Raw genomic sequence first — 23274 nt, 5'->3', positions numbered from 1 at the left:
ACCTTTTTTTTTTTTTTTTTTTTGAGATAGTCAAAAGTCTTAGAATGCTGTAGCATCATAGGTCACAGCAACCTCAAACTCTTGGGCTCAAGCAATTCTCTTGCTTCAGCCTCCCAAGTAGCTGACTATAGGCACCCACCACAACACCTGGCTATTTTTTTAGAAATAAGGTCTCGATCTGGTTCCAGGTGGTCTTGAACTCATGAGCTCAAGCAATACACCTACCTTGACATGTAATTAACCTTTGAGTAGCCACATTAATTAGAGTGGTACAGTAGTACAGAGAATGCCAAAATAATTTACATTGGATTTTAGACTAGAATAATAATTTGTTTCAGCATCTGCTCCATCTTCCCACATGTTTTACTTTGACGGAATAATAATTGCTTACATTTGAATGGGACTTTTCCATTTTTCAGACAACTTTCACATCCTTTATTTTGTTTCATCTCAGAATGATCCAGGAAGATAATTAACATATCCTGCAAATATACTAACTCACAAATAGTAGAGTATAACCAGAAGGACTTTGGAAGCTGAATCCAATTAAAATCTAATCTAAGATAATCCACAGAGTAGATGGTAGAGTTGTACTTTTTTTCATCCAATGGTAAATATGTCCATAGCTTAACATCTCCTCACATTTACTTTGGTTCAAGCAAATTGCTGTGTGTGTGTGTGTGAAGTGTCCTCTTTTTTACATTAAAAAAAAATTGTTTTTTAAGAAACAGGGTCTCACTATGCATCCTAGGCTGGAATGCAGTAGCTAGTCACAGGCATAATCATAGAACATTGCAGCCTTAAACTCTTAGGCTCAAGGTATGTTCCTGCCTCAATCTCCCAACTAACTGGGATTACAGATGTGGACGCATACCTGGCTTACTTTTTACATTTTTTACAATCTCTGTGTACAATCTTCAGGAATCTTTTTTTTTTTTTTTTTTTTTTTTTTGAGACAGAGTCTCAAGCTGTTGTGCTGAGTAGAATCACAGCTCACAGCAGCCTCAAACTCTTGGGCTTAAGCAATTCTCTTGCCTCAGCCTCCCAAGTAGCTGGGACTAGAGGCATCTGCCACAATGCCTGGCTATTTTTTGTTTATAGTTGTCATTGTTACTCGGCAGGCCCGGGCTGGATTTGAACCCACCAGCTCCAGTGCATGTGGCTGGCACCCTAGCCGCTTGAGCTATAGGTGCCGAGCCAATCTTTAGGAATCTTCACATTATATTTATGTAGCAGCCCTTTATCTCTCTTTCTACCTGTTTTCTGATCTTTCTTCATAGAAAAATTTTAGAATTAAAATCATGATTTATGTGCAACCATTTAAGCTAAATGTTAACGTAGTCTTGCCCATCTTTAAGAATAAAATATGTATACTTATAAAAATATTTATACATATAAGACTAAAATTCTTGAATGCTTGGATTTCATTTGTTGAATTTTACTGTTTATCATAAATGACTTAGAAACTGCCCAACTTTAGCCTCTTTTGCCTAATTCAGTCATATAATCTTTACTTGCACAAGCCTCCTGTTTTTCTCTAACTTGACCTAGTGTTGACCACTAGTATAAGCTTACACTTAGATGTTCACTTACATCAAAGCTTGGCCCACCCTCATGCCTAACCTCTACTCCAGCTGTGTTTGCTTTACAGTATTACTCAGTCCCAATTCCTTGCCAGTAACTGTGTCTCATTTGCTGCTTTCAATCTAGTGCTGACCCAGGCTTTTAAAAGAAAACAAATACTAGGAGGCAGTGCCTATGGCTCAAGGAGTAGAGAGAGCATCGGCCCCATATACCGGGGATGGCGGGTTTGAACCCAGCCGCAGCCAAAACTGGGGGAAAAAAACTATAAAGAAAACAAATATTAGGATATAACAATAATACAAACTATATCTAATTTTTAACCTCTTATCCAAGAGTCACTTTTGAGTTTCAGGATCATTATTAGGACATCTATTATGATTGTAAAACATTTTGGATAAGGATGACATAAAAGATTGGACAGAATTTGTATTGCGCATGCTTTGAATTTATTGGGGGTTTTTTGTTTGTTTTTGCTATTTCCGTCATTTAAAGGATACAGGGGAAGATTGGTTATTTGAATTTTGGATAGATATAATTTATAGTGAACTTACCTGTTACATCTTTTAGATATATGTAAGTTTATGTATAAATGTGTACAGAGTTTTTAATTTCCTCTCTCTTCTTGGTCTTTTCCATTGTTTCCTCCAAGTATAACTCCAATTAAGTTTGAAATATAGAAACTAATTTCTATATTAGTTTGAAATACTGGAAACTAAACTATAGAAACTAACACTTTCAGACCTATTTAAAGAGAATTCATATGTATACATTTAATTTTATTTGAGTACATGGGAATATTATTTTAATTTTTAATTCTAATAGAATTATTTAAACCAACTATTTTTTTCTGGCTAGGTAACTCATAACTGTGCTCAGTAATTTTATCACATACAGCATTTTGTTTCATAATATGGTTTATGATGAACGTATAGAGTTTTTAAGGGCATTTGTGATTTTTAAAATTGGGTAATTGAAATGATGCTGTAAAATATTCTAATTTTCTTTTCAGAACTGAATAAATTAACAATGTAGCTATGTTGATGGGGTTGTTGGTATAAATAATGAAGTTAGGACCTCTGGCCAGTTTTATATTATTTAAGCTATTTCATTTCACCTTTAATAATTATTACTTCCTACACTAGATTTACATGGTCCCCTCTCAAATATAACTATCTACTCAGTCCATGCCAGACTACATGCTATGTTCTGGGTATACAAAGAAAAAGATTATATCTCCCCACAAGAAATTCTGAATCTGATAAAAGTGGCAAACACACCGAAAGTTACAATTCATCGTGATAAGTACCATGAAAGATGTTTGTACCTATTTATACACACAAAAATATGTGGCTCTAGAAGCATAGAAATGAACTCTTAATTTCTTTTTTCTACTGAGTTGACTTCTTAAAGATGAGTGAAATAATTAGCAAGGCAAAGAAGAGAGGAAGTGTTTTCTAGATAACAAAACACTTACAAATAACAAAAGTATGTATTTAGCCATTTGAAATTGCTGTTTTTTGGCTTGGTGCCTGTAGCTCAAGTGGCTAAGGGGCCAGCCATATACACCAGAAGCTGGTGGGTTCAAATCCAGCCCAGGTCTGCCAAACAGCAATGACAACTACAACCAAAAAATAGCCAGGCATTGTGGCAGGCGCCTGTAGTTCCAGCTACTTGGGAGGCTGAGGCAAGAGAATCGCTTGAGCCCAGGAGTTGAAGGTTGCTGTGAGCTGTGATGCAACAGCACTCTACCCAGGGCGACAGCTTGAGGCTCTGTCTCAAAAAAAAAAAAAAAGAAATTGCTGTTTTTGTAGGTCAAAACACATATTGGTAATTTCATATGGTTCAGAGTAATGTGTAGACAGCAAGGCTATGCCAGGCTTGAGGTATTGCTAATGGTTTGGTATTGTTAGAATATAGAGTATATTAGAAGAGTAGTCAGAGTTGAAAATTGGTATGGTCAGTTACCAGATATATTCTGGACTAAAAATAAATGTCTAGCCCCATTTCATATTACAGAAATTAATGAGAATAATTCGTAGGTACCAGTCTCAAAATCAAGCTGACAGAGCAGGGAGAAGAGGGGACTTGGAGAATATGTATAGAACATCTATAAGATGACCACCCAAGGGACCATAACAAACTGGTCAACCTACAGAGGTGATCACCATAAGGAACCAGGTCTACTGTACTAATAGATATATGTGGTGTGTGTTCAGTCTATGAAAATTAAGTCAACTTGAGGTTGTCAGTGTAGGGAAGTGGTCAACCATAGAGATTTTCCTATATAGGATTATTCATGACATGGTTTCTCATCTGGTCTTAGTAGTAATGAGCTATAATTAGTGGTATTGACACCAGTGGTTGCAGTATTCTGTAAAAAGCAAACTTTGAATTTTAACTTTTGTACTTTGATCACTGTCCAGCCATTCTTATGTCAAATACAATATTCTACACATAATTTAAACCTTTTTTCTTAAAGGTTTAGAGTTAATGAGCATCAATTTTTATTTTGTAGTTAAGCATCATGTTGTAGTTATTTGGATATGAGGAACTATTTGACCCAATAAATATGCCTTTAGATTGCTTAATTTTTACTCTTTTGACTTTTTTGTTTCTGTCATTTATCAGTTAAAGAGGCCTGATGAGCTTATTCTGCAAAATTATTTTACATTCATTTTTCTGATTAAGAAATGGAATAGGGCAGCTCCTGTGACTCAAGGAGTAGGGCACCAGCCCCATATACCAGAATTCGTGGGTTCAAACCTGGCCCCAGCCAAAACAAACAAAAAAGAAATGGAATAGAAAATGGCATGCCTGAGCTTTTATGTATGCCTGTTTGCTATATTTTCATATTTATTATATTTTGGGTTTAAGGATGAAATCTGAATGGTTAAAGGTAATGTAAGTTTGAATAAGTAGAGGTATTTGTATGTTAAGACTTCATATTACCAGTTTATTAAATTCATGTTATTTCTAACTCTTGGTTATTGATATGGGTCACTAATTTAATGTTTTAAACATTAAACTAACTCATGTTTTTAATATTTGAGGGTGGGTGGTGCCCACAGCTCAGTGAGTAGGGCATTGGCCACATACACCGAGGCTGGCGAGTTCAAACCCAGCCTGGGCCAGCTAAAACAACAATGACAATTGCAACAACAAACAACAAATAGCTGGGCATTGTGATGGGCGCCTGTGGTCCCAGCTACTTGGGAGGCAGAGGCAAGAGAATTGCTTAAACCCAAGAATTGGAGGTTGATGTGAGCTGTGACGCCATGGCACTCTACCGGAGGCGACAGCTATACATACAGATATATGTACTAATACATCTATTTAGACTGTGTCTAAAAAAAAAAAAAAAAAAAATTGAGGGTAACACAAAGAAATTAGTTGGACTCCTTCAATTTGGAATTTTTCCATAGAATTTGCCAGATTAACGTATCACAAAAAAAGGCTAAAGTGTGTGTTCTGTAGTAAGGAGTAAGACAAATCACCATTGACTTATCAAATTTAAATTTAGATGTATACAAATGACCTGGATCAAGGCAAGTAAGACATTGGTTTCAGTGTCCCACATAGTGCCTTGCAATGAGTTTTAGGTACCCATGATTCCTTGGTTGTGGTCTAAACATGCTTAACTAAATTCCCAGAATGGATTTTTCATTTTCTAGTGAATGGAGTCAGTGAAAATTCATCCTGATTCCCTTTATGATTCTAATTTTTAAAATAATCAAGAGTACAGGTAGGTGGGGGCACAGTGGCTCACACCTCTCATTTGCACTTCAGGAGTCCCATGCAGGTGAATCGCTTGAGGCCAAGAATTTGAGACCAGCCTGAGCAAGAGAGAGACCGCATCTCTACAAAAAAAAAAAAAAAAAAATAGAAAAATGAACCAGACATGTGGCTGGTGCCTTTAGTCCCAACTACTCGGGAGGCTGAGGCAGGAGGATCCCAGGAGTTCAAGGTTGCAATAAGCTATGTTGAGACCACTGCAATCCAGCTTGGGCAGTAGAGCAAGACCCTGTCTCAAAAAAAGAAAAAAAACCATGTAACATGTAAAATAAAAATACTTTCCACAGGTAACCTTTTATGTATAAAGAGGCCCAAGGCAAATGGTAATATAAAAACTTTAAAACTTAAATTTTAAACAAGTTACAATTTTTGTATAAATGCTAAAATATAAAACTGATTTGTACTAATCAGACATATTTAAACATCGTATTTGATTTATTCCTTAATATTCTGCCAGTCATGTCCAGTTTTCGTACTGTAATCCTTGTTTTTTAAACAGTAAAAAAATATGTTTAGTCTGAAATTGGTAAGGTACATAAGTTGTTTCTTCTCCAGAGTGAAGTCACCCTGCTGAGAAATGAAGTGGCACAGCTGAAACAGCTTCTTCTGGCTCATAAAGATTGCCCTGTAACTGCCATGCAGAAGAAATCTGGCTATCATAGTGAGTAATGTTCCATTACCTACAGCCTTAGGCTACATTAGTGAAATACTATAGAGTGAACTGAGCTACCATGAAAAAAATACAAGACTGCAGTTCTAATATTTAAGATTAAATATCGAATTTCTATTAGGTTATTATGGAATAACAGGGTAGAGGGATATACTTTTTTAGAATCTAGAGAATTTGTTTTTCTATTTCTAGCTTTTCTAGATATTACTATAGATCAACAAAATAGGCTGATAATTTACAATATACTGTAAGTATTGGTAGTATTTTTTTATCTTCTCAGGCTAACAATTTTTCTTACTTAGATTGACAGGGTGAAACACTTTTTTCCATTCAGTAATGATGAGATTTTGTTTTTAATCAGCTGTCTTCATTTAACATACATTGTATCCATTTACAGCATGAAATCCTGTTGTTCTTAATATAATGTCAGCACTGTGCAGTGTTTTTATTATTATGAACCTTTATATTAAGCCTTCTAGTTAGTAATAAAAATGCTGAAACATAACAATATTTAAATTATCTGCTTATAAGTTTCCCCCAATTTGTTTTCCCAAAAATTAGATTCTTCTGTTTTCAGTATTTTAGGTTAACTATGCTTTTTTCTTTTCATAATGTTCTTTTTTGATAAGATGCACAATGTTGGAACCAGCTGTTACTCTTGAATAAATGGCCAATTTTGTCCATGGTACACAAATTTGTAACAAATAACAGAGTTGGGAATGCATTAGGCAACATTTATGATAGATACCCCACAGCTTTCGTGTTTATGATTTAGTGATATTTCAGGATATTTGTAAATGTGAAAATTGTTTCAACCATATGTATCCACTTCATTTTAATTTGCCAATGTCAGTAATTCAAAAGAAAGAAACATTTTGTATTGAATGCAAACAGTTCCTCAGGTGCTCAAGATAAAACTTAATGGCTACCATCTTTACTTGTAGTCATTGTAAGCAATTTCATCAGAATGGGCAATATTTTTTAATTTAAAAGATTCGGTATATTTAGCAACTCTCAATTGCCGTATATTTAGAACACTGATTTTTTTGTCAGTTTTGAGCATATAAATCTCAGTTATTTGATATCTAGTCATTTTGACAGGATGGTGAAACCCATTGTCAAGTAAATTGGAACCATATAGAAATATGTTTGGGATTTATATTAACCGCAGGGATGAGACCATTATGGTTCCCATCTGACTTAACAACATAATTTCCTGATACTACTGAGTTCAGCATTATGCATATGTGATTTTCTTAAGAAAGCTCTCTTGAATTTTGATAGTTTAAGAGAAAATATACAAATAATTTATATAAAATTAGAAGAAATTAACTCACTTCTTAAGTTGTACTTAGTTCAAAAATTGTAATTGGTAATTTATTGGATAATTTCAATAATGCCAATTATTCATTTTAACAATTGATTTACAAAGATATATTTTTAAGTGCATAGATATGTGGGTTCGTATAGTATATACTTAAATACAGTGAAAATTGAGATTCATAAAGTTTTTGTCAGTTTTAAGCATATAAATCTCAGTAACCTGAATATATATTGTTCTAGTTTATGAGATACTAGAAATGAACAAAGACTTTTAGTTGTTTAGCACTGTTTCCACTTTTGTTCCTGTCTGGTCATTTAGATAATAGAACTAACTGAAGTAAGGTATAGTAGCTTTGCCATAAAATGAATTCTCTTTAGCTCTTGATCAATAATTGGACTTTGTAGAAATTTTCAAGTAATTTCTATTTTAAAATTTAAAAATAGTCAAACAGCTGGTTTCTTTTAGCTTAAGCAGAACTAAAGGTGGCTTTTTAAATACAACATGATTTCCTGGGTGGCGCCTGTGCTCAAAGGAGTAGGGCACCGTCCCATATGCCGAAGTTGGCTGGTTCAAACCCAGCCCTGGCCAAAAACTACAAAAAAAAACCCATGATTTCTCATATCTTTCTAGTACTTGTGATTATACTAGTAAGTTTCTCCCCTCACCTTCTAGAACTGGACATGGGTGCAGATAATATCACCTTGTAAAGGTATTTTACACACATACAAAATTTATAATTACATGATTATGAGTGAGTACCTGATTTCTTCCTACTGCCTAAAGATTTGCTTTACCTAATTCTGAAAATCTGTAGGTAAGCACATGTGTCCATTATAATTTACTGTTTTGAATCATTGCCTCTAAGGGCTATCCGGAAAGTATCTAGCCACATGTATATATACATCTCCTTATACCATTCGTCATAAACCAGATTTTTTATTTTTGAAAGCTAGTGTATTTCTAGAATTTAACATTCAGGGAAAGGTCAGCTTATTCTGTTGAAGAGTAGTGGTAAACTACACAAATAGGCCTTTTTAGTATTCTCTTCAGTTAAATGGTCATTGTTGGTGTTTTCTTTGAACATGTAACTATTGTATTGACCATTCAAACAACTAAGTTACAGATATTTTATAGCTTTATTGCTTGATATCTTTCTGTTTTATATAATTTTAAAACATTTACTAATTAAATAACATTTAAACCCATTTACTAATGGGTTTTTTTATTATTATATGTTGAGGTCCAGTTTTTATCTAAGGGTATGGCTTTACATTTATAGCACATTATGAAGAAGATGAGATTCTATCTTATTCATGTATTTTAAAACCTGCTTTTTCAAAAGTGCATGGATTTGAGGCAGATGTTTCAAACTTCTATATTTCAGAAAACCCTCAAAATGAGGTATTTTTTTGAACTAAAGTTGTTCTTGTCAGGTCCCTCCCCTCCATCGTCTACCTTAGGAATCATGGGGTAAGTCCTGCTCCATGAGGGCCACCGTCTTTTACTAATTGACTTTTGGAATCGGCATATGGCCATCAGTAAGGAGGCCAAGAACCATTCTCAGATGATAGTAAGCCTGCTTATAGTCAATTCTAAATGCTGAATAAAAATTATTTTTAGTGCCAGGTGGAAAAAGCAAGACAGAGAAGAATATATCCAATAGGATACTATTTTTACAATACTTAAATATTAACAAAGCTCAACCATATTGTTTTTTCTTGTTTATTTTACTTTTTTATTATTATTTTTCTAGAGACAGAGTCTCACTATGCCCCCCTCGGTAGAGTGCTGTGGTGTTACAGCTCACAGCAACCTCCAACTCCTGGGCTTAGGTGATTCTCTTGCCTCAGCCTCCCGAGTAGCTGGGGACTACAGGCGCCCGCCACAACACCTGGCTATTTTTTGTTGCCGTTTGGCCAGGGCCGGGTTTGAACCTGCCACCCTCAATATATGGGGCCAGTGCCCTACCCACTGAGCCACAAGCGCTGCCCAACTCAACCATACCTATATGATGAAACTACATAGGTTAGGAATACATACCTATATGATGAAACTACAAAGAGAAAATAAGGGGAAATGGTCAAATGTCAAAACAGTGATTACCTTTGGCAAGGAGAGGTACCTCAAGGAAAAAGCAGTGTAACTGGTAATGTCCCCTCAAGTTGGGGGCTGAGTTCACAGGTGTTCATGTTACCATTGTGCCTCATAAACTTATATATACGGTAAATATTTGTATGTGTTGTCTATATCAAATTTTTCACTAAGTGAAATTACTGGATTTTATTCTATTAAAATAAAAAATATATAAGAGATTTGTTCAAGCCTTAAATATTGGTAGATTTATTTTCATAAATATTTATAATGCCCTTTATTGAATATCTTTTCAATGGCAGTGTTTAGAGTTTTGTATGGATTTTTATTTGAATCCCAATTAAGTCATGCAACTGTAACAGCTGGTGGCCTTTAGATTCCAAATATTGCTTGTTCTCATGTGTATGCGTCATTAGAATCAGGTGTTAAAATCATCCATGACTGCAGTAGATGGATAGTCAGCTAGAATAAATACAATTCTGGAGAATGCAGAGGGAATAATTTGAAAATATAATTTGTATGTAAGAATTCATTTTGTTTATACATGTGGTTATAAATTGCTTTTTTATTTATCAGTAAGAAACACATGTAAGCCAACTAGATTGGTTTTGTTAAATGTCTTCCTTGGTAAGTGTTTGATTGTATCTGTAAGGTCTCCCAAACTCTTAACCTCGTTTTCTTTCTTAACACTATTTAGCAAATACTGTTAAATAAAAACTTCTCTAGCTCTATTCTGTGAGGCACTATGTACCCAAGTTTTTATATATATGGTTGTGCCTTGCTGTTACAGGTAAAATTGTCTACTTCACGTCTTATCATTACTCAATTCCAGTCTCACCAACTTGTCTACATAATCAATTTTGTAAAATACCTTCTAACTTTTTATTCTATATATTGACTCAACCTAATGATACATTCTTACAGATATGTATTTAAGGAAATGAATAATTTTTCTTTTTTCCATGCAGCTGCTGATAAAGATGATAGCTCAGAAGACATTTCCGTGCCGAGTAGTCCACATACCGAAGCTATACAGCATAGTTCTGTCAGCACATCCAATGGAGTCAGTTCTACTACCAAGGCTGAAGCTGTAGCCACTTCAGTCCTCACCCAGATGGCGGACCAGAGTACAGAGCCTGGGCTCTCACAGATTGTCATGGCTCCTTCCTCCCAGGCCCAGCCCTCAGGAAGTTGATTAAAAACCTGCAGTACAACAGTTTTAGATACTCATTAGTGACTTCAAAGGGAAATCAAGGAAAGACCAGTTTCCATTTATGAGAAATCTGTGGTTGTAAATTTTTTTTTACTTGAAATTAAATTTGGCTCTAAAGTTGGTGTAAGCAGCAGTTGATGATCAGACTGAACAACAGTTTTTAGTCTCTGGAAAAAGACTGATTTTGCTTTTTTTATAAATATTGTTAGATTTATTAATTTTTCTGTGCTCAATGTGTAAATTGTATTATAATTCATTGTGGTTTATTTCACTTTTAATTTGGTGGTGTTTTAATAAATGGGGGTGATACCGAATCTCTCTTCCCACTTCCATTTCTTTTGATCACCCTTAAACCTCAGCTGTGATGGTAGTTTTGTTATCATTTATACCAAAGTTCTGCATAGTCCCTGTTGACTTTGTAATGTTGACAAAGTCATAAAGCACTAGGCAAAAGAAAGACAGAAATTTACTTTTAATCTTTTTGCCTTTTATTTTGCACATTATGCAAAAAGATCAATGTTAGAGAACACTTTTTTTTAAGTGAGTATAAACATGGTAAAAGACATACAGTGCTTTTATGCACATTCTTAAACTAAATCAAGGTCTATAATAATAGCATATTTTCTTTTTTTTTTTTTTAAAGATTTTAAGTAAAGAAATTTTAGAATTTTCAGCATTTCAAAAGTGACTTTATTTTCCAAATCTTAAATTCAGTATTTTTAAACTATGTTTTGAGGCTAAAAAATATGAAATATAATATACAATGCAGGGTTATCAGATAATCTAATAATTTTTGAAATTAGCTCTTGTTGGTTTGAGGGGATTTTTTTGTTGTTTCTTTTTTGCAGATTTCAGGTTCCAAACTGAGAAGTTTATGCATAATCAAGTACGGTATGGTTGCCAGAAAAGCCTAAAATTACTACTTAGAAAATTTGAGACTGTCTACCCCCATTGTCTTGTACTTGCGAGCTACCTTGTACTTATTCTTGTGAAAACACTGTCATCCTTTAGTAGCAAATTTTGATAACATTTCTCGTGGAAAAAAAATCAGTATCTATCTTTAGAACAATGTAATTATAACGTGGGAAGTATGTGTGAGAGTGAGTGTGTGAGTGTGTGTGTGTATGTGTGTGTGTGTCTCCTTCAATAGTTTATGCCAGCAATCTTTGCTTGAATGTTTAATGATGCCTTCAGTGTGATGCTGGCCAATAGATGACTGCAGTTTAAAATGTCATTACTGTGCAGGCTTGGATAACTAACATTCCATGATGTAGCTTGTTTCTGATGAGATGATTGTAGGTACTCTTTTCTCATTATCCAGTCATCTGTGGGATACTGAGTTTTCTAATGTGCCAATATCTATTTTTATTCTGCAGTTATGTTCAAAATACAGTACAATATTTTAAAATAGACTAAATTGTTAAACATAAAGTAGTAGATGTGCGTAAGAAAACTTTGTAAAATAGTTATGAGTCCTACCCAGTAGCAACTTACGGCATTCATGCAGGATTCCATTATGTAAATACCTGTAATGCATTTATAATAAGTTGTGTGGTTTGTTCTGCATCCATACTACACTCTTTGCTAAAGTCTCAGTGCCATCTCCTAATGAGACTGACATTTTTAAAGTCTGTATGGAATATACTTGATAATTCAAGGAAATATCCCAGCTGCCTAAGTTCCAAACTGGGAAGCATTCAAATTATACAAATGACATTTCAGGACTTTTAAGTGTGAACATAATAGGAATTTTATTGTTTGGCTTATTAAAAACGAGAGCATTTTTAGTTGATAATTCTAAAATTTTCTATTTTTAACTAATTTCATAATTTTAAAGTAATCAATTTCTAATCATGATTTTGTCATAGTTATGCTAAGGAATTATCTCAAAGGCACAAAATATGAATTCTGCAAGAAGGCTATTTTTTATTGTTTTGATGGGTTAGGAAAAGCCTCAATTTTTCACTCTTAAGTCCTTCGGTGCATTTTTTCCTTTCATCTTATTATTTATGCAAGTTCTTTGGTAACAGAATTCTCGCAACTGTAAAATAAACTACATAGATGTAAGAAGTCATGTAAACAGTTAATGAGCTTACCAAGGTTAGCAAAACTTTCACTGTAAATCAATCTGTACTCAGCAAATAAAATTCATTATTAGTTGTATAAACACAAATTCCATCTTGACTTTCCAGATGTCACACTACTTCTGTACCTAGCATTTTCAGTCCTTATATTTGCGATGTTACACAAACTGTACTATTTTCTTTTATGTGCAGTTTGCATGAGTAAACCATCAGAGAATAAATTCTATCTTTAAATTATGTTCATAATTTGCTTGTTCTTACCTGTCTTTCATAAAGTAACATCACCTGATTTTTTTTTTTTCCTTTAGGGCATTTCTTACCTGAGAAGAACCTGAGATTCTTTCTATTTCTATGATAAAATCCATTCCCTCTTGAAGACCTCTTAACAGCAGAGTGTTCAGGCCTTGTTCCTCTTCTCTGCTTTTACTTTATGTCTGTGACATTCGTATACAATGAACCTTTAACCTATGTCCACAGCCTAGGACACTCCCTGAATTTTAGCCACAGACTCACCTGCCTTTGGCGTGTCTCACTAATAAGGTAACAAAACATCTTAAACATAACATGTCCAACACTGAACTGCTAATCTTCCCTTACCCTCCCATCAAACATGCTCCTCCTACAAGCTCATAAGTCAATTGATGACAATGCAGTTCTTCAGTTACTTAAGCTAGAACAACCCACATCTAAACAATCAGGAAATACTGTTTGCTTTACTTTCAGAATGATGCAGAATGCAACTACATCTCACCATTTACGCTGCCTTTACCGTGTTGTGCCTTCTTCATTCCTCACCCAATTGCTGTAGTTGCCTTGTAATTGTTTCTTTTCTTTTCACCCCTGCCCACCATAGCCTTTTTTTTTTTTTTTTTTTAAGACAGAGTCTTAAGCTATTGCACTGGGTAGAGTGCTATGGCATCACAGCTCACAGCAACCTCAAACTCTTGGGCTTAAGCGATTCTCTTGCCTCAGCCTCCCAAGTAGCTGGGACTACAGGCTCCCACCACAACGCCCAGCTAGCCACAGCCTATTTTCAGTGCAGCAGCCAGAGTGATACTTTTGAACATAATTCATGTTACAGCATTCCTCTGCTTAGAATCCTGGACTGGCTCCCCCATTTCACTCAGTAAGAGCTCAAGTTCCTAGAATGGTTCACCAAGTCCTAAAACTGAAGTATACTTGCAATTATATGTGGCTTGGCAAATTCTACATCTGCAACTATAGGATTTGATGCCTCACAGTTTATTTGTGAGGACGTAGTTATGGGAGAATCCCATTTACTCCCAGGCTTCCATCTTAGATAAAAAGACCCATGCACAAACTCACACACTCACAATACCTACAGAACACAGTTAGCAAAGCAAACATTTCTAAAATAGTGAAACTTAGGAAGAATAATTTGCAAATCTGGGTTTTCTTTTTTTTTTTTAGAGACAGAGTCTCACTTTATGGCCCTCGGTAGAGTGTCGTGGCGTCACACGGCTCACAGCAACCTCCAACTCCTGGGCTTAAGCGATTCTCTTGCCTCAGCCTCCCGAGTAGCTGGGACTACAGGCGCCGGCCACAACACCCAGCTGTTTTTTTGATTGCAGTTCAGCCGGGGCCGGGTTTGAACCCGCCACCCTCGGTATGTGGGGCCGGCACCTTACCGATTGAGCCACAGGCGCCGCCCTGGGTTTTCTAGATATCTTGGCCACAGAACAGTTTTACAGTAATTAAAGTTATACCATCTTGTGTCTATTGTAGTTAGGGAAAAATTTTTTTAAACCCTTAATACAAGTAAGCTTTTTCTGTAATTCTCTCATGGTTTTTTAACCAAGTGCAGGTCTTTGCAATTATTTGTAACTACATATGGAGACTTAGCTTTCCACAGATCTAGTGTTAAGATCCTAGAGAGCTTAGAGTATCCTTATAAAAAACTGGCAAGATGTAGAATAAAGGCCTTTCTGAAGAAATAGAGTCCTACTATTTAAATAGTTACAAATTGTATATATTGCCATAGAAAAAGTGTAGTCAGTGAAAATGTTTCTAAAATAAAAGGGCTTACTCTGAAATACCAAAGGTCATATGACCAACCTACTTAGCAAAAACATGCATAGTTGTTTTTTTTGAGACTGAGTCTCACTTTGTCGCCCTTGGTAGAGTGCTGTGGTGTCACAGCTAACGGCAACCTCCAGCTCTTGGGCTTAGGCAATTCTCTTTCCTCATTCTCCCGAGTACCTGGGACTACAGGTGTCCACCACAACACCCGGCTATTTTTTTGTTCAGTTTGGCTGTGGCTGGGTTTGAACCCGCTACCCTCAGTATATGGGGCTGGTGCCCTACTCACAGAGCCACAGGCACTGCCCCCAAAAAACATGCATAGTTTTACTGTAGTAGTCCAAAGCACCAAATCAAGGTTAATTGTGAGATTATCAAATATGTCAGAGTAGTTGAGCTAGAAGGGTTCTGTTAGTGAGTAATGGGCCAGTAGCTTGCATCCTTTTCCCCTAAAGGTATCCGCAAGTTTTTCCAGTGACTTTGAGAGAAAAGAAGGTGTCGGCCTCATTTCCATCAGTGTCATGAGTACACTCTTGTCAAGGTCACGATCCCTTCCCATGCCTCCTTATTTGGTATTAGATTTTACATTTAAGACATTCCTTGAGATGGAATTTTTTGAACAAAACAATTGCAGTGATTTTACTATACCTCAATTACTTGGGAAAGTATTTCTGATTCTAAATTTCACTTTTAACTGCCATTTATGTCGCATAAGAATAGGCTTACCTTATTCACTCATTTTTGCAGTAGATTTGCTTTCTGTGAAAGTAAACAAAACAGAATGTTGCCCCAAAAGAACTTTAGTAGTTTTTTGCTCAGTAATTTTTAAAAGCATGTAAATTAAGAGATGCCATTTTTCATGGCCTGATACAAAAGTTAGGCAAAAATCCTTCAATTCTGTTTATTTGGCAGAATTTAAGATGATGGTATTGTCAATTAATGAGTTTCTCATGATAGGAAACAAATGCATTATGTGATGTTTATGAGGAAATGGGAAAGTTTTCAATGCTATTATCTTCAAAAATAAACCCTTTGCATTATTCATTAATTCTGTATAACCTATTTGATTTATTTTTTTCCATCAGTAATTTTTTTGTCCATGTAACTTAAGTATGTGGCTAGTACCTCAGTCCATTTCGGGGAGATGTACTTGTTAAAATTCATTGTCATAGGGTCTAATTAACATCAATTCACTCTGGGAGGCTGAGGCGGGTGAATTGCTTTCACTCAGGAGTTCAAGACCATCCTGAGCAAGAGCTGAGACCCTGTCTCTACTGAAAAAAAAAAAAAAGGAAGGAAGGAAGGAAGAAAAAAGCCAGGTGTCATTGTGGGTGCCTGTAGTCCCAGCTATTCAGGAGGCTGAGGCAGGAGGATTGCTTGAGGCTTATGAGTTTGAGGGTGCTGTGAGCTATGACACTATGGCACTCAACCCGAGGAGACTGAGTGAGACTCTGTCTCAAAAACATATACACATACACATACACATACACAAAATAAGTTAAGTAAGAAAACCCAGCATGATTACTTTGGGCTTTTAAAAATTATTTAACAGCACCTATGGCTCAAAGAGTAGGGCACTGGCCCCATATACTGGGGGTGGTGGGTTCAAGCACAGCCCTGGCCAAAACTGTAAAAAAAAAAAAATTATTCAACAGATAATTATTGACTTCCCCTAATGGCTAAATTCTTAGGGAAATGTCTTCTATGGTGCATCTTAATTTATTCAACTCAGCTAGTGGTTTCTGAGATATTCAGCACCATGAGGCAATCTGCTGGGTCATAAAACCATGTCAGTAACCTTAGTTAACATCCTGCGAGCAAAGCTCTTCAGATCTTTTTTTATGATACCGAAGTCCAGTTCGAATAAAACTAGCTCCAATTTTCTATGGACTAGCATGTATTTGTCACAGGAAACATTAGATAACATTTTGAAAATAAGATGCTTCCATTGTCATTTTCATTACTCAGTGCCCTATTTGTGGAGGCTTTGCAAGTGCCTCAAAAGTAGTGAGCTACTTTTGAAAATGACATTGATCAATAATTTAAGAACTTGCATAAAATTTGTATGCCTACTATGACTAGAGATGCTTAGGCATGTATAATTTAAAGTCATTTATGATTTAAAAATTTTAGCACTTGCTTAAAATTTTCCCCTAATCTTTCACTAGAATCCTTTTTCGTTTTTTTTTTCTTATGGAGGCAGAGTCTTGTTTTATTGCAGTGGTTCTCAACCTTCCTAATGCCGCGGCCCTTTAATACAGTTTCTGTGGGTCGTGGTTGAGAACCGCTGCTCTATTGCCTGAGCTAGAGTGGCTTGACTTTAGCCTACCTCACAGCGACCTCAGTCTCCTGCCCTCAAGCAATCCTCCAGCCTCCTGAGTAGCTGGGATTAAGGCACATGCCACCACACTCCAGTAATTTTCCTAGTTTTAGTAGAGACGGGGTTCTTGTGTTGCCCAGGCTGGTCTCAAACTCATGACCTCAGGCTATCCTGCTTTGGCCTCCCAGAGCGCTAGGATTACAGGCATGAACCATCATACCCAGCCTTAACTAAAATTCTTTTTTTTTTTTTGTAGAGACAGAGTCTCACTGTACCGCCCTCGAGTAGAGTGCCGTGGCCTCACACGGTTCACAGCAACCTCTAACTCTTGGGCTTCCGCGATTCTCCTGCCTCAGCCTCCCAAGCAGCTGGGACTACAGGCGCCTGCCACAACGCCTGGCTATTTTTTGGATGCAGTTTGGCCGGGGCTGGGTTTGAACCCGCCACCCTCAACATATGGGGCCAGCGCCCTACTCAATGAGCCACAGACGCTGCCTTAACTAAAATTCTTAATGCACAAAATATTAGATTTCTCTTTCCTTACTGATGAAAGTACTTAATGGGTTTAGTCCAGTAATTGAGAATTTGGTCAGTAAGTACCTGTTGTGAACCTACTTTGTACTAAGGTGTTGGATGTTGTAGGGAACACAGTAAAATAAAGATGAGGCTCCTTTCTGCAAGTACGATCCATTTGGAAAAACAACATAACTTGTTACACCTCTAATAGGAAATAATTACAGCCTAACTATTTATGCAATAGATTTTGTAAGTTCAGAAAAGTAGAAGATAAACCATATTAGATTTGCGCTTCACCTTAAATTACAAGAATGGGACTCAGGTATAAAGACAAAGGTAGGGGAAAGGTTTAGATAACAGAAAGTGTAATGTTTTTAGGACAGTGAGGAGATGGGAAGAAGTGGAAATGTTAAATGAAGTCGCATAGCTAGAATAAGGCTGAATTATAGAAGGCCTCAAAAGTGGGTTTTGGTAGAAAACACAGTAAACTTGACTGTTGCAGAAAAAGGACATGAGGATGGTAGTGTGAAGGCAGGCACCCACAGAAACCAACTGACAAGTTTTTGCAGTACCTCAGGCATGGAGGGAGATGGGGTAGCCATATGAATGAGTAAGAAGAATTCAGCTAAAATCGTTAACAAATTGGTAAACACCAAGTATGGAATTCTACAACCCCTGGCAGCCACTGACAGAGATTGGCAGCCACTTGCAGGCTCTTCTCCACAGATGTCTGCCAGGCTCTCAGACTGGGGCAGGATGGGAGACCTGAGGAAACCTTCCTCAGTGGTGCAAGCCCAGAAGACAGGAAAACTGTAGGGAAAGCTCAAAGTTCCACCCAGACCTTTCTCTCCTACAAGAAAACAAGACAAATTAAAAAGACCTTAAGCACTCTGGAAAGGGGTTGCAAGCCATGTTGCCTCAGGGCACTAGGGAAGAAGGATGCCGAGAAATACCCTGGGGGAGTAGTCAGAAACTCTGGAGTCTGATGAGTCTGGACCATTAGAGTTCTGCTGCTCAGGAAGCTGCAGGACTTTTGAGAAAGCCCCATCTCCACGTGGGGCCTGCCTAAAACCCAAGCTATAGTAGGACAGGAATCAAACTACCCTACCCTCAACAGCCTGGTGGGAGCTATTACCCAGTAACAAAGGCAGTAGTCTGCATGTCCAAGTGAAGGCCTAAGCCTGGAGAGACCTTGTCAGAGGTACAAGAACTGTGTGGCTGAAAGTTGGAAGTAGGAGCACTGAGAAAAACCTTCTGGCAACAAGCCCACATTAGATTACGCTGGGGAAGTTTATGTGAACCTGGTAGTGTACTGAAAGTAACCACAACAGCAAAACCAGCTCAACTTCTGGTGGATTAACTCAGACCCCTACTAGGTGTAAACATCTGTACTGTTGTTTTATGTTCTTTTGTAATATGGTCAGTCAGATGCAGCCATAAGAGACAGGAGAGGCACGGCTCAATTTACAATCGCCAAAAACTGGAAACAGCCTAAATACCCACCAACCCAGGAATGGATTAACAAGCTGTGGTATATGTACACCATGGAATATTATTCAGCCATTAAAAAAGACGCAGAATTTACATCTTCTGTATTAACCTGGAGGAAGTGAAACACATTCTTAGTAAAGCATCACAAGAACGGAGAAGCAAGAATCCCACATACTCAATTCTGATATGAGGACAATCAATGACTTAGTACACAGTGGGGGGTGGGGGAAGGGGAGAGCAGAGAAAAGGAAGAGGGGAGAAGGTAGGAGGGTCATAGTGTGTGACACACTTTTTAGGGGTGGGACACAATTATAAGGGGGACCTTACCTAACAAATGCAATCAGTGTAACCTGATTCTTTGTACCCTCGGTGAATCTCCAACAATTAAAAAAAGAGAGACAGGAGGGGCTTAGGGAAAAAAAGTTTATTATACTCACAAGGTCCTAAGAAATAAATGGCACCACACACCATACCACACAGGATTATAAGGGGGACTGGCCTGAAAAAGGATAAAAATGTTTTCCATCTCTAAAACCTTCCCCAGTCTTTTTGGAAATTAAAACCTGCATCCCTGCCTCATGCTAGTGGTCAGGAAGGGCAGGGGAGTGTCCAGTGTTCTTTGTACCATGGGACATGGCTCAAAGGAATTGTCCCAGTGAAGGTCACAGATGGAACGAATCAAACCTATCAACTATAGTTGAACAGCAACTATCAGATAGGGAATTTCAAATAACTATGATCTTAAAGCCTCTGGTGGAAGAATTGAGTGATACACAGGAACTGATGGTGAATTTCAGCAGAAAGATAAAAAAGAGTAAGAATAAATCAGCTGGAAATACTAGAAATAAAAAACACAATAACATAAATGAAGAATGCCTTCAACATGCGTATCAGCAGACTCAATCCAGCAAAGGAAAGAATCAATGAACTTAAAGACAGGGACACAGCAATTACTCAAACCAAAACAAAGTGAAAAAAGAATAAGGAAAAAAATGCAACAGAACATCTAATGTGACAATATCACACTGAGAATTTGACAAAAGTATTATTTGAAGAGATAATGGCCAAGAATTTTTCAAATATATAAACATCCAACCACAAATCTAAGAAGCTTAGAGAAATCCAAGGAAATAAATACAAGAAAGTCACATCTAGGTACATCATACATAAACTGTTGAAAAGTAAATGTAAGTCTTAAGCTAACAGGGGTACATACAGAGGAAAATGATGAGAAATACAGCAAACATCTTGTCCAAACTAAGCAAGCCGGGAGACAATGGAGTGACTTCTTTAAAGTGTGGGGGAACAAATGATCAATCCAAATTTCTATATTCAATAAAAATATCTTTTAAAACTAGTGGAAAATAAAGACATCATTAAACAATTAGACACTGAAAGAATTTGTTACCAGCAGAGCTATACTACAAGAAACATCAAAGGAAGCCTTTAGCAAGAAGGAATGTCATAACTGACACAAACTTGAATTAACAAAAAAAAAAAAAATTAAAATGTCTACAAATAGTTAAAATGAAGGTAAGTATGAAAAATGTTTTCTGGGCCAGGCACAGTGACTCATGCCTATAATCCCAACACTCTGGGAAGCTGAGGCAGGTGGATTGCCCTCAGCTCACAGGTTCGAGACCAGCCTGAGCAAGAGCAAGACCCTGTCTCTAAAAATAGCTGGGTGTTGTGGTGAGCACCTGGAGTCCCAAGTACTCAGGAGGCTGAGGCAAGAGAATCGGGTGAGCTCATGAGTTGGAGGTTGCTGTAAGCTCTGACGCCACAGCACTCTTCCAAGGGCGAGAAAGTAAAACTCTGTCTCAAAAAAGAAGACATTTTCTTATATCTAGTAATTCAACAAGGTCATTGATGGTCTAAAGCAAAAATGATAGCAACACAGATTTATAGCATATGCAAAAATAAAACAAATGACCACAATAGCACCAAAGATGGGAAGAAGTTGGGATAATATTGTAAGATTCTTATACTTTATGAGAAGTAATACGGTATCTTTAAAATAAACTGATTAAGTAAAAACATATACTGTAAATCCACTTTAAAATGAAAATTTGAAGAGAGACAAATAATGTCCTCTTTAAAGAACTACAAATTAGTAGGAAAAGGCAAATATTCTAGTATAAAATAAAGGACAACAACAAAAAGACGAAGAGAAAAGGAAACCCAAATGCCAATAAATGTAGTACGTTTGAAAATATTCAACCTCAGCCCGGGTGCAGTGGCTTGCCCCTGTAATCCCAACACTTTGGGAGGCCAAGGTGGGAAGGTTACTTTAGCCCAGGAGTTGGAGACCAGCCTGGTCAACATAACAAGCACCTGTCTCTACAAAAATATTTAAAAATTAGCTGGTGTGATGGCAGGCACCTGTAGTCCCAACTACTTGTGTGGCTGAGAGAGGAGGATCACTTGAGCCTAGAAGTTTGAGGATGCTGTGAGCTACGATGATGCCACTGCAGTTTGTCCTGGATGACAGAGCAAGACCAAGTCTCTAAAAACAAAAAGTCAACCTCAACAGTAGTGAGAGAAATGTAAATTGAAACAAAACGAGATAAAATTTCTCAGCAAATTGGAAAAATAAATAAATCAGATGAATTTTTAAGTTCGTTGATTCTTTCTTTGCTGGATTGAGTCTGCTGTCTTTAAACAAATAAATCAGGATTAGGGGAGGATGTGAAAAAATTGGGAGAAAGCATAAACTGGTGTAATGACTTTGAAGATCCACGATCCAATACCTTGCAAAGCTGAAGATGCACCTTCTACTGCTCAGGTCTTTCGTTTCAGCAGTCTAAACGCACACACACATATGCACACATAATGTAAATAAAATTTTAAAAAGGAAATATTCAGCATTGCTAGATTTTACTAAAATTACGCTCAGTGTAGCTCATTGTCAGTTTTTCTCACAGCAGTCTGCTTTAAAAATACCATGACCTGCCAGGTATGGAGGCTCACATCCATAATCCTAGCACTCTGGGAGGCAGAGGCGGGAGGATCCCCTGAGCTCAGGAGTTTGAGACCAGCCTGAACAAGAATGAGACCCCGTCTCTACTAAAAATAGAAAAAATTAGGCGCCTATAGTCCCAGCTACTCAGGAGGCTGGGGCAGAAGATCCCTTGACCCCATGAGCTTGAGGTTGCTGTGAGCGAGGCTGACACCAGGGCATTCTAGCCTAGAACAACGAAATGGGACTCTGCTCAAAAAAAAAAGAAAGAACACCTTGACAAATTCCTGCAAGTTACTTCTCTTAAGGCTATTCACAGTCTTAAATCTCAGCAAATCTTTATACCAAGAGGAGATTTAGATGACCAGTGTTTGAAAGTGGCTAGTTATTTTATATCTTATTATACCATTGCTGACCAGTTTTTCTCGTACTCAATAAGCTTTAAAAAGAGTGGGGGGTGGGGAACTGGGTGTGAAGGCTCACACCTGTAATCCTAGCACTCTGGGAGGCCAAAGCAGGCAGATTGCTTGAGCTCAGGAGTTCAAAACCAGCCTGAGCAAGAGCGAGACGCTGTCTCTAAACATAGCCGGGAGTTGTGGTAGGCGCCTACAGTCCCAGCTACTTGGGAGGTGGAAGTGAGAGGATTGCTTAAGCCCAAGAGTTGGAGGTTGCTGTGAACTATAAACACCATGGGACTAAATCCCAGGGCGACTCAGTGAGACTTTGTCTCAAAAAAGAACAAAAAAAAAAAAAAAAAAAACAACGCTTTAGAGATTCTCTGTTCTCCATTTGAGTGAAGAATAAATACTCTTTTGGACAGTGAATATTTATTGATTCAGTAACACATTATACTCTTGCAAGACAAACCAAAATGGACCCAATTTTAAACATACCATCTTCAAATATAGAAGAACTTCTTCCTAAAACTAGAAAAATAAATATCTCTTTCCAAAAGGAAATTCTAATTAGAAAAAAACTGTGTTTACAAGGAAAGCCAGAGTGCTTAAAAATATTTTAAGAACTTAAAGTCACATATACATAATGGCAAATAAGGAGTTTATATTTATGTTCTGTTTGGGGGAATAGCAAGCAAAATATCTTAGCCGCTTAGAGAATCACTACAAAAATATTGCATGGGAACTCAAGGAATATTAAGCAAGGATTAATATTGTTTAAAAATGTGATCTATG

General features: G+C 37.0%; 1 protein-coding gene across 2 annotated transcripts in view; it reads left to right on the top strand.

Moving 5' to 3' along the window:
• The window catches only part of ATF2 (activating transcription factor 2), a 107096-nt gene extending 94101 nt beyond the window's left edge, over positions 1-12995 (top strand). For both annotated transcript variants that reach the window (XM_053598112.1, XM_053598111.1), the window contains exons 13-14: positions 5932-6037; positions 10430-12995. In XM_053598112.1, coding sequence (XP_053454087.1) covers positions 5932-6037; positions 10430-10656 — 333 coding nt within the window. In that variant the 3' untranslated portion in view covers positions 10657-12995. The remainder of the gene's footprint in view (positions 1-5931; positions 6038-10429) is intronic.
• The last annotated feature ends 10279 nt before the right edge of the window (positions 12996-23274 follow it).

This window comes from Nycticebus coucang, chromosome 7 (assembly GCF_027406575.1).
Source record: "Nycticebus coucang isolate mNycCou1 chromosome 7, mNycCou1.pri, whole genome shotgun sequence".
Classification (NCBI taxonomy): Eukaryota; Metazoa; Chordata; class Mammalia; order Primates; family Lorisidae; genus Nycticebus; species Nycticebus coucang.
Note: the sequence above shows the minus strand (reverse complement) of the source record. Positions and strands in the feature narration are given on the sequence as shown.